The sequence below is a fragment of the Trachemys scripta genome, chromosome 5 (assembly GCF_013100865.1).
Source record: "Trachemys scripta elegans isolate TJP31775 chromosome 5, CAS_Tse_1.0, whole genome shotgun sequence".
Classification (NCBI taxonomy): domain Eukaryota; kingdom Metazoa; phylum Chordata; order Testudines; family Emydidae; genus Trachemys; species Trachemys scripta.
Window position 1 is genome coordinate 12,512,117 of NC_048302.1, and position 16,324 is coordinate 12,528,440.

Consider the following 16,324-nt stretch of genomic DNA (forward strand, 5'->3'; position numbering starts at 1 on the left):
TGATAGTGGATGCTAGTATTTAAGGTTGCAAAACAGTTTCTATTCCCATCCTTTTTGCACATGCTCACCTTCCTGAGTAGAGTGACCAGATGTCCCAATTTTATAGGGACAGTCCTGATTTTTGGGTCTTTTTCTTGTATAGGCTCCTATTACCCCCCACCCCTGTCCTGATTTTTCACACTTGCTGTCTGCTCACCCTATTCCCGAGTAAGGGTTGGCAAGTGTCCCGGGGGTGCAGTTGCGATGGTGTCCTCTTGCTTGGAGTGGGGAGGAGGTGGCAGCACCATGAACTGAGGTGTTGCTTATTTCCTCTCTCGCACTAGGTCAGCTCACTGGCTGGCACATCGAGTGGCATGGCGCCAAGACTCTGACCTCTCTCCAACCCACCCCCTCCTGCTCAATTACACACACAGAGGGGTGGAGGAGCAGCCCCTGCTTTCACCATGCCCGTGCCAGTGCCATGATCATTGTGGGTCCCATGCGGCTGTGCATGGGCCTGGGGACTGCCTCTTACAGCCTGCATAGAACCAAGTCCCTACAGGCTTTCAAGCAAAAAAGCTGTGAGCCTGAGCCTTCTGTCACTGAAGTCAGAAGCAAACCAGGGGGCGAAGTCTGGCTCCATTGACGTCAATGGCAAAACTCTTATTGGCTTTAATGATCAGGATGGGTCAATGGGCAGGATTTCACTCTCTGACTTTAGTGGGAGCAAGATTAGGCCCTATACGGTCCACTCTGTAATGCTGCCCATCCCAGGAGCTCAAAAATCGTGAGTCAGGCTTCCAAAATCTTGAGGGATTTTTAAAAAATAAATCAATACAGGTTGGGTTCATTTTATTTGCCTTTTTGCTTCATGATCCTGTAGGGCTCACGTTTTAAAAATTTTTGCTGCAACCCTGAAGGCTGGAAACTTTAATTTAAAAAAAAAATTAAAGCGGAGAATCTCCTATAATCACATGCCTCACTTCAGAAGCAAAGCTGTTAGGATACCAGTAAATACTTAAAAAGTATAGTGCCTGGCATGCAGATGAAGCAGTCTAATCCCCAAATAAGGGTCCAATCTGAGTGCGCAGGGGAGGAGAGGAGAGAGTATGCGCGCAGTCAAGATTAGGCTCTCAAGAATGTAATTTGCCAGGGTGCCTAAAGTTAGTGTCCTAAATCCATCTTTAGGCTCCTAAATATGTGGCCTGATTTCCAGGGTTGCTGCCTACTGAACTCAACAGGATCACCCAGGATGTAAATCAGCACCTAATTTTGTCCTCAGGGACTACATAGTTCTAAAATATTCATGGATGTTGAGCTTTGATTTTTTTAAAAAAAATTTTATTAAACCCTCCTGCATAGGCAGAGCTGGCCAGAATCAGCCTCCTTTGCATATTCTGCTTTCTGCTGCTTTCGGTTTTTTTATTTTTTAAACCTATTTTTGGATTATGGAACGAATGACCGAAACAAATAGCAGTTGGCGAACAGAAACTCCCTCATGGTTAACTCAAACTTATTTTTAAACCCGTGCTAAAGGTGGAGCTCAGCAGGCATCCAACAGCGATAGCCTAAGAAAGTGCCATATAACATCTAGATAGAAATGCTTTCTAGATATCTTGGTATACAGAAGAGACAGAAGAGCAACTTCTGCTTTTATAGTGCCAGTGTCCCAAGATGCATCTGTGTTCAATCCTGCCCCTCTTACAGTCAATGACAAAATTCCCATTGACTCTAATAGGTGCAGGATCCGGATCACAGTTAGTAAGATGTGCAGTGAGGGAAGAGAGCATGTGAGTAGTTATCTTACCTAGGGCAGTAGATGTCCAAGACACATTCCACTCACAAACACTACATCTAGATCTCCCTGGCAGCAAGGGCTAGTGGGTACAGCCTAAAATGGGAGTGAAGAGATTTGACGGTGTTCTGTTCATGGCTCTATCATTCACTTGCTTTGCTGCGCCTCATTTTTGCCCTCTGTAAAGTGGAGGTGGGGGAATAATTTTTACCATCTCTTTTGTAAGATGCTCTGTGGATGAAATGAGGTTGAACACGTCACTTAGGCCTGGTCTACACTGGGGGGGATCGATCTAAGTTACACAACTTCAGTGAGTACTTAGATCGACTTACCGAGGTGTCTTCACTGCGGTGAGTCGACTGCTGCCGCTCCCCTGTCGACTCCGCCTGCGCCTCTCGCAGTGCTGGAGTACAGGAGTGGACGGGAGAGCGCTTGCAGGTCAATTTATCGCATCTAGACTAGACGTGATAAATCGACCCCCTCTGGATCGATCGCTGCCCGCTGATCCAGCGGGTAGTGTAGACATACCCTAAGTCTCCTTGTGCCTCTGTTCTCTGTGGAATGGGGGTGCTGGAGAGGAGATGGACACTGTCGTCATAAAGTCACCCATTGAAATTACACCCGTCACTGAATTGATCATGGGATATACACCCGTAACTGAGGTGCATTGGTATCCTGTGGGGGCGTCAGAAGGGAACAGGAGTTCCCCAGTCTGCCTATGCAGACATTAACAGGCAAAGAAAGGTACAACTACTAATGCCTACCCATCTCTTAGCTTGCCTAAGCAGAGAGGCAGTGCTCTGGAGCAGATAAAGCTCCAGGCTGGATTCAGGAAACCTCAGTTCTATTTCCAGTTCTGTCACTTCAGCTCTGTTTATCCTTCATCTTGTCTATTTAGATTATAAACTCTCTGGCTCTTCCTATGTATCTGTACAGTGCCCAGTACAATGGGACTCTGAGCCTGAATCCTCCAGCTGCTACTACCATACAAATAATAGTAGTAGCCCGAACACGTGATTTTAAAGTCAGATTTCTCAGGACTAGAAGCAAGAGTGGTGTTCCACGGTCAATCTGGGAATCACTCCCGCCCCACACCCGTTCCTAGCCCTCTGCGTAACTGCCTGTAAACATGTCACTGGTCTAGGAATGAACATGATCCATCCTGGCCCTAGCGCCAGCACAATTCAGTGCCCCTTTGGGATCCTTTGCTGTCCTACTGCTTGCTTGGCAGCACACCGAGTTAAAAGTGCTGCAATAATTCTACCCATCAGTAGATCTTTGAAAGAACCAAATCTTCACTTGAGCATTAAACCAATTGCAGCATCTGGTTTCAAAACCCCCAACCACATCTTACAGCGGTGTTAGAGAGCGAGCACTGTGGGCTGTTCTTTTAGGAAACCAATAGCGTTATCATTTGCACACACCCTTATAGGCAGATGACACTCCTCTAAACTCAAGTTCTTCAAAAGAAAGGAAGGCAGGATGAAGACCTCTTTGTTACTGTGGGGAGTCCTGGCAGTTTTCTTGGGGGCTGCTCTTGTGACAGGTAGGTGTGAAATGAAATGAAGACCATTATAAATGATGCTTAAATATAAACTTGCATTTGGGTAACTCGGCTGAACAGACCCCTGTCATCAGCGATCTTAATAGGCAGGCAAGACAAGCCTCCCTCTGCTAGGTCCAGACCCAACACCCACTGAAATCATTCTTCACTGGACTTGACTTGGGGCCTTTGTCTGTCTCTGCACCCAAAGAGTGGTGTTTTGAAAAATCCCTATTGCAATGCTAAGAGAGTGATCACTAGCTACTCAGTAATGCCTTAGTATTAGCTGTGTGGTTCTCAAACTTTTGTACTGGTGACCCTTTTCACACAGCAAGTCTCTGAGTGCAATTCCCCTTATAAATTAAACTTTTTAAAAAAAATATTTAACACTATTATAAATGCTGGAGGCAAGTGGGGTTTGAGGTGGAGGTTGACAGCTCACGACCCCCCCCATGTAATGACCTCACAATCCCCTGAGGGTCCTGACCCCCAGTTTGAGAACCCCTCTTTTAATCAGAGGTTCTGCATCAGTGAGCTGAAAGCCCAGGTGTTTTCTCTTCTTCCTACCGGGGAAAACTCACAAGACTTTGCCTAGCTAGAATTAAAGGCTTCTAAACACTTCTGAGTGTATCTGGCTGTTACAACAGGGCATTCTGATCTTATTATAGTTTTACACCACGTAACTCTGCTGATTTAAACGGAGATGTTCCTGGGTGACACTGGTCTAAGTGAGATAAGAATCTTGTCCATAGAGAATAGTAAAAATGGTTGACAGGGAGTACATATTGACGATTTTGATGTGACTTTTTTATACAATGGTGTAACGTGAGTTACACCAGAGATATATTTGGGTCAAATTCTACTCTGTATTCTAATCTGCTGTCAATTGGAACAGTACACCCCCAGGGTCCATTACCTCCTGCATTTTCTCTAATCTTGATAACATTAAGGGCTACATTTTGCATTCATTTATAACCTCTTTAAAAGTATTGATTTCATAGAGATGTAGCTGAGTGCAGAATTTGGCTGCAGAAGTGTACAGGAATCAGTGACAGTGGTCGATTGTCAAATATGCACCAGGTCAACCGAGAGCTGAACTTGCTGCTTCTCATTGTAATTATTACAGCCTCTAATGCGTGTGCAACTCACAGTGAGATCTAGGTGAGCTAAGTGCGTCTCAGGGAGCACAACTTGGCCCATTTGTTTTTAAAAGAATCCATTTTGGGTCTAATTGTATTTATTCTTGCTTTAATACGGGAAACGGTTTAAAATTCACCAGCGCGTGAGCAGCCATTTTGCAGTTCTTTGCTTCTTTAATATGCTGCAGATGATTATTTATTGATTTTATTGAATGCCACATCTAAATATCATGGCATTTTACATGCCAACCCAATGTGAAGAGAGACATTTCTCATGAAAATCCATTTTACACTCAGCCATATGCAGAACAGATTTATCCAACCACCAGGCATTCATAAGCAGCTCTCCCAATGCCCTGTATAACCACTGCTAAACTTTGCTGTTCCTAAGGGGTCTTTGTTGCTCCCCCGGGACATGGAGACATTATTATAGAGCTGAAGAGCCGGGGAGGAGGGTGTCTTTTCACTTTTGTGATTTATAAGAGGTTTTACATTTTACAAAAATTATAGAGCAATTATTATGCAATATAATTACATTCATTATTATTATAAGTGAAGCCAATGGAGTTACACCAGGGATGAATCTGGCCCATTATTTTTAGTGTACCGGAATAGTCTTTAGTGAACATTTAGGAAGATATGCTCTAATGATGCGGTCTGAATAATAGTTACAGCATTAGGGCCTGGCTAAGCCAGTGGGACTCTACCGACTTCAATGGCCTTTGGATGAAACCCTTGGCGAGGGCAGTTACATACGCAATACAGAATACAGTTACAAAACAGCAGAGGGAGATGGAGAGGAAGAAGCAAAGCTTCTAGAGGTGAAATCTGAAGAGAGATCAAGAATCACTGAGGCAGAGACAAAGGAAGGCTCTATTCTTTCAAAGGAAAGGATTCTTGTTTCACCAGTTAACGAGATTGCGGACGGGGCAGAGATCAGAGAAGGAAAAGGGCCATGAAACCTGAATCATAGTTATATGTCAAATACGATTATGGAGTTCTGTATTTTGGGCCTTAGTAAGGGGATATGGAAGTACTATGGTATCAGAAGAGTACAGTGTAAACAGAATTATACTCTAGCTATATTATTTGCCTTAGTAAGGGGATATGGAAGTACTATGGCATCAGAAGAGTACAGTGTAAACAGAATTATACTCTAGCTATATTATTTGCCTTACGTTAGTGCCTACATGTCCCTAAGTAGGTTGGGGCTCCACTGCACTAGGTGCTCTCTCTCACTACAATACCTGCCCCAAAGAGCTTACTGCTTAAATAGACTGCACAGGGGTGGGAAGGGGAAACTGAGGCATATAGAGGTGAAGTGACTTTCTCAAGGTTACACAGCAGGTCAGTGGCAGAGCCAGGAACAGAACACAGGACTCCTGAGTCCCAGTGAAGTGCTCTACTAGATAACAGTGCCTTTATTTCTAGTGAGGGATGGCCTTGGAGAGGCTTCAGTCAGGATTAAGAACAGCATCAGAGGGCAGTTAAGAATGGAAAGTCTTTGGAATGTGCAGGAATGGGAAACTCTGAATCCCGGGCAACTCTTAGCATCTGAAATCAGATGCTGCCTTTAAGTTTGGACTCACAGACTGAGTACAATCCCCTGCACGTGCCACCCATAGAATTCGTCACTTGTGTAAGCCAGTGACCGTGCACAAAAATGTTCATGCAGGTGCACTCAAGTGCAAAAAATGGAGACCCCGCAGAAAGCCAGCTCTTTGGTAACTCAAAGAATACAATTCTCCTGTATTCACAGGGCCACTTCGGGACTAGGGAACTTTTGAGTCCCATGAAAAAAGTAGGGGCTTAAGTGGAACCGAAGGGGTGTGTCTACACTGCAGCGGCTTCCCAGCTCAAACAGACAGATGTGCTAGTTCTGCTCAAGCTAGCACCCTAAAAAAGAGCAGTGTGGCCAGGGGTGGCAGGGGCTAGCCGGCTGACTACCCACCTGCCCAGCCCCCCGGATACATAGCGGGGTGGCCAGCCCAAGCTGCCAGCAGTGCTGCTGTGGCCTCAAACTCTGCTATTTTTGAGCTAGCACATCTGAGGTCTGTCTGCTTCAGCTAGGAAGCACACTCTGTGAGGTGGGGGATTCCCAGATTTGGGGGAGGGGTCCCAAGTCCTAGCCATGTGCCTCTGCACAGACAGCAACAAACCTCCCTCCTAGGAGGCTGGGAGTCAACCCCTGACACAAGCACCAGGTTAACACCACGTGTATCTAACTCAGGTGCAGACCCAGGTCAGGCTCTGTGGTAGGAGTTACACAGCTGCACCCCCACCTCTCCTCTGGGGTAGTCAAACCTGTCCGCGCACTCTGGGGCTGACATGGATCGTGAGCTCAGACGGGTGTGTCTTGCCCTGTGGTCTCAGCTCTGCTAACTCCATGCTGCGTGTCAGGAAGAGTCCCCTTTGCCACACTGCAGCAGCTGGCAGCTCGCCTCCAAGCAGGTACTGCTCAGCTCTTTCTTTTCTCTCTCCACATCTCCGTCTGACTCTTATTCTCTATCCCACCCTCCTCTGTTCATTGGCTCAAACCCTCCCCAGCTGGTCCACAGTTAATGCTGGGTCCCTGGGTCCTTGTTTTTATAGTGGCTTTCCCTCCCGCCCAGCCAATCTTAATCTTTTCATTTTCCTGCCTGATCCCAAACTAGGAGTGGGAAAGGTTCCTGAGGCTGACTCTAACCAAGTGGCTCCAGCCCCAATGGCCAGAGTCCTCTTTCAAACCCAGTGAATGAATCACAGAATATCAGGGTTGGAGGGGACCTCAGCAGGTCATCTAGTCCAACCCCCTGCTCAAAGCAGGACCAATCCCCAGACCGATTTTTTGCCCCAGATTGAACTCACACCCCTGGGTTTAGCAGGCCAATGCTCAAACCACTGAGCTATCCCTCCCGCAATGCTCCAGAGGTGCCCAAATACAATCTGGCACCTAGCTAGTTATCTGCAGCTGTATTTCGCCAGTCTGCACAGGAGGTTTGCAGTTCTGGTGGGACATGCAAACCTGAGGGGTTTTATTGCACTGAAGTTGGTTTCTACCTTTGGAGAATTGGCCCTGAGTGTTGGAGGGTCAAGTCTATGGATCTGTTTCCGCCATGGGTGAATTTGGCTGTGTAAAGACAAAGTCACTACTTTGGGCATTTTTATAGCTCCTAACTTTAGCTGAAGGGTTTCAGAAATGCCAGTGGGAACTCCCCACTGACCTCTGTGTTCTCCCTCTGCTTTGGAGGAGTAACTATGAAGTTAGGACTGGTTCTGACAGTGCTGCTGAAGCTGCCCAGCGTTGGACGGACCCCACCCCCCTGAGGAGAGGCTGGAATGCTGGTGGGATTGTTACTGCTCATGTTTCAGGCAGTTTTGGGATGGCAGAGCTCTGTGTTGGTGCTAACTCGATGTAGCATACAGAAGTAGGGTAGTGGTTTCCCTTTAAATAGCTTGTGAGCCTTCTTTTGGCCCTCGTGGTCTTCTGTTTCAGATGCCAGTATATATATATGAGGCTAGGCCTTCCTTGTTATTTATGTTTAGGATACACAGTTATTTGGACCATACTTGGTCCATTGTGGTTCCTTTGTATTCTGCATAAGGAGCAAAAGATAACCCTTGAGTTGCCTGGTGTGGAGCAGAACATCTTCCTTGGCTTAAGTTGAGGTATTGGCACAGGTACTGTACTCCTGTTCAACAGGAACCCTGCACCTTTTGTCTCTCAGACCCTCTCCAGCTATGCATAATTTGTGGCTTCATTCCCTATTGCCCCACCCTTTCAGACCCAGCTGTTTGAGTAAGTGATGGAAGGAGGCCACACTGACTTTGGGGCTGAGCAGTGGGGGATTCAGTTTTTCAGGAGGGCCTGTGATGACTGAGCAGATGTTAGAGGAGAACCACCTGGTACATTACTGAGCGGGTGATAAGACGTCTGAAAAATACAGTAAATCAATTCCAAACTGGCAAGAAGTTTCTTCTCTCTTGTTTTTCTCTCCTTTTAAAACCCATCCTGTGTTCCCAGGTTATGAGGATGAGGAGGCGGAAGAGCATGTCCTAGTTGATAACAAGTGTAAATGTGCGAGGGTGACCTCGAAGTTTGTCCCTTCGAAAGACAATCCCCAGGAAGAAGTCCTGGTGAGAAACATACGAGTCATGTAAGTGGCAAACAATGCTTGATTTGAAGTAGGTAAAGATGAGGTGACACAGCACAGCAGGTTCCTTTTCTTTGTCTCACTTCAGCATATTAGTTATGGGACATGAGAAGGTTTCTTTATGTCCTGGTTTTCATGTTATAGTGTAAGTAATTACAATTTCATTGACGCCCACCTAGTGCTTTAAGGGCCTGTAGCGTATAGTGCTGTAGACTAATGGAAAATGGCCCATGTCACACTACATGTTGCTGAATTCCAGCTGCATGGTGCTTCGTCCATCAGTCCAAAACGCAGCTCAGAAATGTTTCTGAAGGGTTGACAGTAGCTTTGTAAGATACAGTGAAGGAGACAAGAGTAGCTTTTCTCCTGTCCTGATAATTAGGGACACTGGCTGGCACAGAACATAGGATTGCCATTCCAGAGTGGACCCCTGCTCCAGCAAGTCTGAGATTTTGTCCCTGGGAGAAGCCAATGCCGAACTCCCATGATGCAATTAGCTAATTAATTGTCCGCTCACAGGGACTAATTCTGCATTCTTTATTCCCACTGAGTGAGGGATGTTTTGATTGAGTAAGGAGGGCAGCATTGGAGCCATGGGAGTTCAGGAAGAGCTCACTTCAAGAAAGTGAGCGAGTCAGTCACCCGCCCACCCACCTGAAAGTGAGCTAGTCTCATATGTGTTGTATCCCGGTTTCCACCAGCTCAAGAGAGGGCAGGAGGAACATCAGTGCCATGATGTCATTACTGAAAGCATCATCTGTGGCAAGTGACACTTGTGGAACTCGTTCCATCACTCACTTATGGCCTAACACGGTGCAGTGTTTTGACACCCTCCAGTCTTTCCATGGTGGTGTCTGGCAATGATGCAAGAAAGACCCTGTCGCTCTTGAGGGTATGCGAAGGCTCAGTGTAGGTATAACGCATATCCGTTCTACAGATCAAGTATCTGAAACTTCACGGGGAGTGGAAGTGGATGAGATGAAAATATCTGAACACAGAATAAGATAAGAACTTGGATTCTGTGAATCAGAATAATCATGACACATTATGGAGCTTGCAGAATTCATTAGAGCAATTTGTGGTCACTTGATAGTCCTGTTCTTTTTTCCCCCCCTCTCTTAGAGTCCCCCTGCTGAGCAGAAAGAACATCTCTGATCCCACCTCACCAGTGAGAACCACCTTTGTCTACCGGCTGTCTGAGCTGTGAGTAATTTTCTTTACTGCATTAATTTCAGAACACTTTGCCCTTCCATCCCACTGTCCGAACATCCGTGAATTAACCCTCACCACATCCCATTAGACAGATATGGGAATTGAGGCAGAAGTTACGTGGCTCGTCCAACGTCTCAGGAATTCTGCTACAGAGCTTGGGAACAGAATCCCCAACCTCCACTCCAGTGACTTAACCACAAGCCTGTCCTTCCTATGGAGAGCAAATTCAGGATTAACCATGGTGAATTTAGATGTAGAAACTAAACAAATCCCTTCATCAAATGTCATTTTTTAAAATAGTGCCATGATGCACAGAGCACCAATACATTAAAATCCAATACCCATGTGAGATCATGGGGCAAAAGCAAGACCTTGACTTCTAGCATAGATAGCGATGAAGCTGGCAGGAATTTCACTTCTGCAAAGAGCCCGCTTATGCTGAGGCTGAATCCAATGTGAGTGAGATTCAGCCTATGTAAATGTAAGATGTTGGGTCAAATTCTCTGCTGCTCTAACTCATATTTTTATCCTGAGTCTTGAAATATTTGATGTTTTAAGTAAAGTCCCAGCTCTTGGAGTCATGTGATCACAGGAGAATCCCAGAGTTCATTAAAGATGAAAGTGAGTTTCTAGCCCTCAGGGTTGCAGAAGAAAGCTTGAAAAAGTCACCCAAGTGCACACTCAAAAACCGGAAAGCAAATAAAAAGAACCCCACATTTACTGTTAACCAAACTCATCATTTTGGGGACCTGACATCATTTTTGAAGGTTTGGGGGCTGGCCTTGGTGCCAGAGAATTGGGCCATTTGCTCCTAAATCAGGATAGGGCCTGGCTGCTCCAGAGCCTAAAGAGACAGTAAAGCCCGACTGACACGTGACTGCCAAAGTAGCAATGAGGACTTGAGCCCTCTCCCATGTGGTGGCCTCTTTCAATGACTACTGCCTAACATGTGTTCCATCCTATCTGTCTTCCAGCTGCAAAAAATGTGATCCCACAGAAGTGGAGCTTGGGGACCGGGTAATTACTGCTGAGCAGAGCAACAACTGCAGCAGTTCCGATACCTGCTACACCTATGACAGGAACAAATGCTACACCACAACCTTCCCGTTTTTCTACGGCGGGAAGATCAACACCGTCCAAGCAGCTCTGACTCCAGAATCCTGCTATGCTGATTAGATTAAACCACTGCTGTTAGAGTGCCTTGTTATACTGTCATCTGCCCCCACAGACCAAAACACATTTATATTAGCATGGTAAGAAAGACAGTGTCTGAAATATCAGCTCCTCACAGTTAACGTGTTAGCTACATGAAAAGTAATGCCTTCCTTCTATAGCACACGGTGGTAATAAATATAACTGAATAATTAAGCCAATTATGCATGGTGGGCAAAATCCTATACTGTGAGGCAGATCCTCAGGTGGTATAAATCAATGTAACTGCCTTGAAATCAAGGGAGCTACATTAACTTACACCAGCAGGGGATCTGGCTTGGACAGTCTTCATTCAGTCCTGCCTCAGAAGAGGTTCTCATTAAAGTCAGTGGGAGTTTTGCCCTAGTAACCTTTTAGCCCAGAGAGATAACGCTCCTGCACATAAAATACCAGTGTGCCATTTGAAATGGCTCTTTTGGAAAACCCCACTTAAATGATCTAAAATAATCTTTTGCACAAACTTTAAGTAACACAAGACCATACTGTTACACTCCCACCTGCAAGCATAATAGAAATCAGTGCCATTATTGAGAAGGAGGTCATTCAGGATGGGGCTTTCAAAGAGGCCTATGGATTTGGAAACCCAGTTTCTATTCATTTTTAATGGGCATCCTAATCCCTTATGCGGCTTTGAAAATCACATTCTCAGTGTATCCCTGCATATTTAGAGAAGACTGAGGACGCTGCTGTTCTTGAGTATTTTTAAGTGGTGCCAAAATACCATGTGTTACGGGAATGGTAAATTATTCTTTCCCTGGATATTCGAGATTGAGCTACTTACCAATGATATTTCACTGCTCTGTGTTTCCATACTGACAATTATTAATGCTTTCTCCAATTCATCCAACACTGGGGAGAACAAATTATTTCTTTCAGTTTAAATAAATAAATGGTCTAGGTCCTCATTCTGCATTCAGAGGTGCATTGGTGGCCTTTGGGCTTGCACGATCTGATTGCAAGAATGGGGCCCTAGTTAGGGCTTCCTTACAGTCTTCTACACCGGATTCCTCTCTCTTGTTTGTAGAAGGAATTCTCACCCATCAAGGAGGCTGATATTGCATTGCACTGTTCATCACATTTGAGTGCATCATACCTTGTGTTCTCACTAAGCAGTCACGTATGCAAGTCCATAAACTGTGTGCAGCATTACCCCTGGGAAGGCTGATACATTCCTCCCTGTTATAAAAATTGGTTGCACATCCCTAGGCTATTCTGAGAAACCCTGGCATATTTCATGTTGCAACCAAATAGAGCAAGAGCCATGTACCCATGATTTCAGATTTGTTAGCAAGCTTGAAGTAATTAAATAGATTTTTCTGCAACTATCTGTGTGTGAAATTTAAATGGCATTCAAAGGAAGTCTGGTCTGTATTGGTTTTCCTCCAATCTTCAAGGTGAAGAAGAATTTGCACTAAATAACTGACTATAGTTAGGGTTCTAACTATAGCCCCCAGTAGCTGGTGCTGCTGCCCCCCCCCCCCCCCCCCCCCCCCCCGCCAAGATTTAGTCAGGGGTATTTATAGTATAAGTCATGGACAGGTCACGCCCGTGAATTTTTGTTTATTGCCCATGACCTGTCCATGACTTTTACTAAAAATACCCATCGTAGCCTTAATTATAGTTACAGGCAAACCCATTCTGACATATTGATTAGATGCTTATACTTTTATCAAGGAATTTCAATGATGCAATGAAGCGCCATTGCTTTATCCTATCAAGATCCATCCTACATGTTCAAAGTGCTTGACACATTGCATGAACGGGCCGCTGTGAGCCAGTTTAGACCCTAATCCTGCAGTTCATGTACCTGCATGTTGTAAATTGCAGGATCTTACTGTGTGGCTGGCATATTAGGTCTGTACAGCATGAGTGCCTTCAAATAGAAACCAAAACAGTGCTTGTCATCAGGGCTGCCAATTCAAATCCAAAACATCTTCCCTACCGACAAGACAACAACCTTTATAGCCGCCCACATTTGATCAACAAAATGAGGCCACAGAAGATTAAAATACCCTTTTGAGCCAATTTATATCACAGCCTGACATTAAATGGCTGTCACTGGGCCACTTCCTCCCCTCAGGGTGTACCTGGAGGTGTGGGTGTTGACTGTTTCTCCAGGGTAGATGGCCAGTGGCAGTCCCAGTGACGCCTCGGTCGGCTGGCAGCTCTGGCCAGCCCTCAGCTCAGCAGGGCGCCTGCTGTCTCCTCCGGCAGCTGCCACCCAACTGAGGTCTAGGACCTGCCCTTTATACTTCCAGTGGAAGGGGTGGGCACAGCCTGGCTCCGCCCACCTGGGCTCAGAGAGTTGTCCCTCCCCCTCAGGGGGATTCAAGTGGACTTTACTGCAAAACTCATGGGCAAAAGCTGGTGCAGTGCTTTGAAAATGTAGGAATAACTGTTCCCATAGCCGGTGCTACACAGCCAGAGGAGGGCACGTGCTCTCATTGAGTGTAAAAAACCCACCAAGAATACTATGCCCAATAAAACGGGGTTAGAAGAAGGCACAAATTTGGTTTCAATAAACAGGACAGTCCCAGAAGACATGCAACAAGCCCACACTCATTAGGTTACCTCCACATCACTCACTAGAAACCCTATAGTGCTTCTGTGAAGTCCATGGGAGTTTTCCCTTTTATTTCCAAGGGAGCAGAACTGGAGCCTAGGTCCCCAAATCCCTATTGAAGCACAGTTTGGGGCACCCAGTAATACCAACAGAGGCAGGGGCAGCTCTATGTATTTTGCTGCCCCAAGCATGGCAGTCAGGTGGCTTTCAGCAGCATGCCTGTGGGAGGTCCGCTGGTAACGTGGATTCGGTGGCATGCCTGTGGAAGATCCGCTGGTAACATGGATTCGGCAGCATGCCTGCGGGAGATCCGCTGGTAACGTGGATTCGGCGGCATGCCTGCGGGAGGTCCGCTGGTAACGTGGATTCGGCGTACCCGCCGCCAAATTGCCGCTGAAACCGTGGGACCGGTGGACCTCCGGCAGGCATGCCGCTGAAAGCCGCCTGACTGCTGCCCTCACGGCGACCAGCAGGCTGCCCCCCGTGGCTTGCCACCCCAGGCACGCGCTTGCTGCGCTGGTGCCGCCCCTGAACAGAGGAATCTAGTCTGGGGGGGAAAACAAAGCAAAGAGGAACAGGAGGCTTTTTCTAGCAGGTTTACATGCTCAGACCCTCTCTTCTGTTTTAATAACCATTTGTAACAGGGCCCTGTAACAGGCCATCCCTGGGAGGTAGGAAAGGCCATGGGTGAAATTCTGGCCCCACTGACTTCAATAGCACCAGGATTTCACTCCACATTTGTAAGAAAACAGGACTGAGTCCCTCCAAATCGTTTATTTAGGACCCTGAGACTGAAGGAGGGGTATCTAGACCTCAGATTCCCCCTGCCCCGTTATCAGACAGGGGTGGCCTGGGTTTAGGCAAAAAGGCCCCAACCAAGCAAACAAACCAGCCAAACAGAAAACAGGCCGAGAGATTGGTCCTTCCCTGGCTGAAGAATACACCCAGGGCAGTAATACGGAGCAGGCTCGCTCTGTTGAAAGAGGGAGGAAACAGTTCATCTCCTCTTAGCACAACATGCTGGGAAGAGGAGGAGTCCGGGGCTGTTTATAACACAGGCTCTCCTAGGTCTATGTTAGTGTTAGAGGAGGAAAGCACTTAGGTGCTGCCTAGCGAATCTTGGGAGAGGAACATTGATGACGGATACATTCCTTGGCAAAGACTTGAGATCACTATGTAGCTTGTGGGACTGGGCTATATGTGAGTAATTGTGTCTGATGTAATAGACATGATTGTCATTAAGAAAATATTCCATCTCTGTTCTTTATCTAACCAATTAAGTGAGGCAGGACTTCCTGCTGCTGCTGCCACCAGTGCAGTAGGTGATGCCCCCTCCTGACGTCGGTACCATTGGCCTATCAGATCAGACATGGTTCTTTGCCAGGGCATCTCCCATTTGCAATAATTTCTGTGTCAGGACCCACAGGGATGTATTGACCAGAGCTATTTTTGTCCCTAGACACTGCACAAAGCAATCAGAGCTTAGCTTTTTAACAAACTGATGGTGTCCTATGCTCACCTGCTCTAAATACTCCAGGGGGTGAGTCTGTTGTCCTCATTCTAATTTGTAACTGTGTGGTGCTGCTCCCACTAGTTTGAGACTGAGATTTTTGTTGGCTTTTTAGAGACCCTTTGAGTAAAGGGAAATCTACACTGATTCCAAAGCTGGAAGCAGGGTTGGCTGGACAATCTGCAGTAAAGACTGAAATGTACATCAAGATTAATTGAATAGGGCCCTGCTCCTCAAAAATGCTGCCAGACTGCAGCGAACCAAGTGTGGAAAACAGAGATCAACCAAGGCTGGCTAGGCCAGATGGCAGTAAAAATCTGCAAGGAAAAAGCACATGAAGGGACTAGAATGTAATGCACATTCTGCATTCAGCTCTGTCCCCAGGGCTCCCTTCAGCCAGTTACACTGCTCTTCCAGCTTTCTTCCCCTCACAAAATTATTCCTTCCCCCTTCGTTCTCCCTCCTCTGCTTCCCTCGAATGTGCCTGTAAAGCACAGGAGGTCGTGCAGAGCTGCACTACCCCCCTGGGAGCTGCAGACATACAGGCCAGCAACAAATTTCTACCTCCCCCTCCTTCTGGTGCTGGTGGCGCTGGAACAGTTTTTGGAGTGGCTTACCCAAAAACTGTCTGGGTTACCCCTGTCTGTGCCCCTCACCGCCCCCTAGAGCCGGCGCCGGGAGCAGGGCCGTGGCTCTTGGAAGGGGGGATGCAGACAGGGATAAGGCGGCGGAGGCTGTAGCCACAGCTAGAGGCAGGTGCGGAGCCCCAGGTGTGGGGCCGGCAGCCGAGACCTCTCATGTGGGGCCAGGGGCCAGGATCTCCGGGCTGGTGGCCAGGACCCAGGGACCAGTGGCCGGGATCCAGGGGTCAGTGGACAGGACCTTGGGGCCAGCAGCCGGGACCGGCGGCCGGGTGGGACCTTCGGGCCAGCAGCGCAGCCCCTGAGGCCAGTGGCTGAGCGGGACCCCGGGCCGGCAGCAAAGCCCCAGGCATGGGACCAGTGGCCAAGCGGGACCTGGAGTTGGTGGCTGGGGCTGGCAGCGGAGCCCCTGGCTGGCAGCAGGGATGGCAGCAGGGATGGCGGGTGGCAGGGGCTGATGGCCAGGATGGCGGGCGGCATGGGTGCAGGGCTGGTGGACGCAAAACCTGGGGGTGCTGCAGCACCCCCTGCACCCCTACTTCCTGCACCTATGCCTGGTGCAAACAGTAATCAGGGAAGAAACGCTGCCTCTGAGGC

At 47.3% G+C, this 16,324-nt stretch overlaps 1 protein-coding gene across 1 annotated transcript; it reads left to right on the top strand.

Moving 5' to 3' along the window:
* The first annotated feature begins 3,164 nt into the window (after positions 1-3,164).
* JCHAIN (joining chain of multimeric IgA and IgM) lies at positions 3,165-12,335 on the top strand. The gene is made up of 4 exons (XM_034772772.1): positions 3,165-3,320; positions 8,460-8,592; positions 9,712-9,792; positions 10,776-12,335. The coding sequence occupies exons 1-4, from the start codon at positions 3,257-3,259 to the stop codon at positions 10,975-10,977; spliced, it is 480 nt and encodes a 159-aa protein (XP_034628663.1). The 5' UTR covers positions 3,165-3,256; the 3' UTR covers positions 10,978-12,335.
* The last annotated feature ends 3,989 nt before the right edge of the window (positions 12,336-16,324 follow it).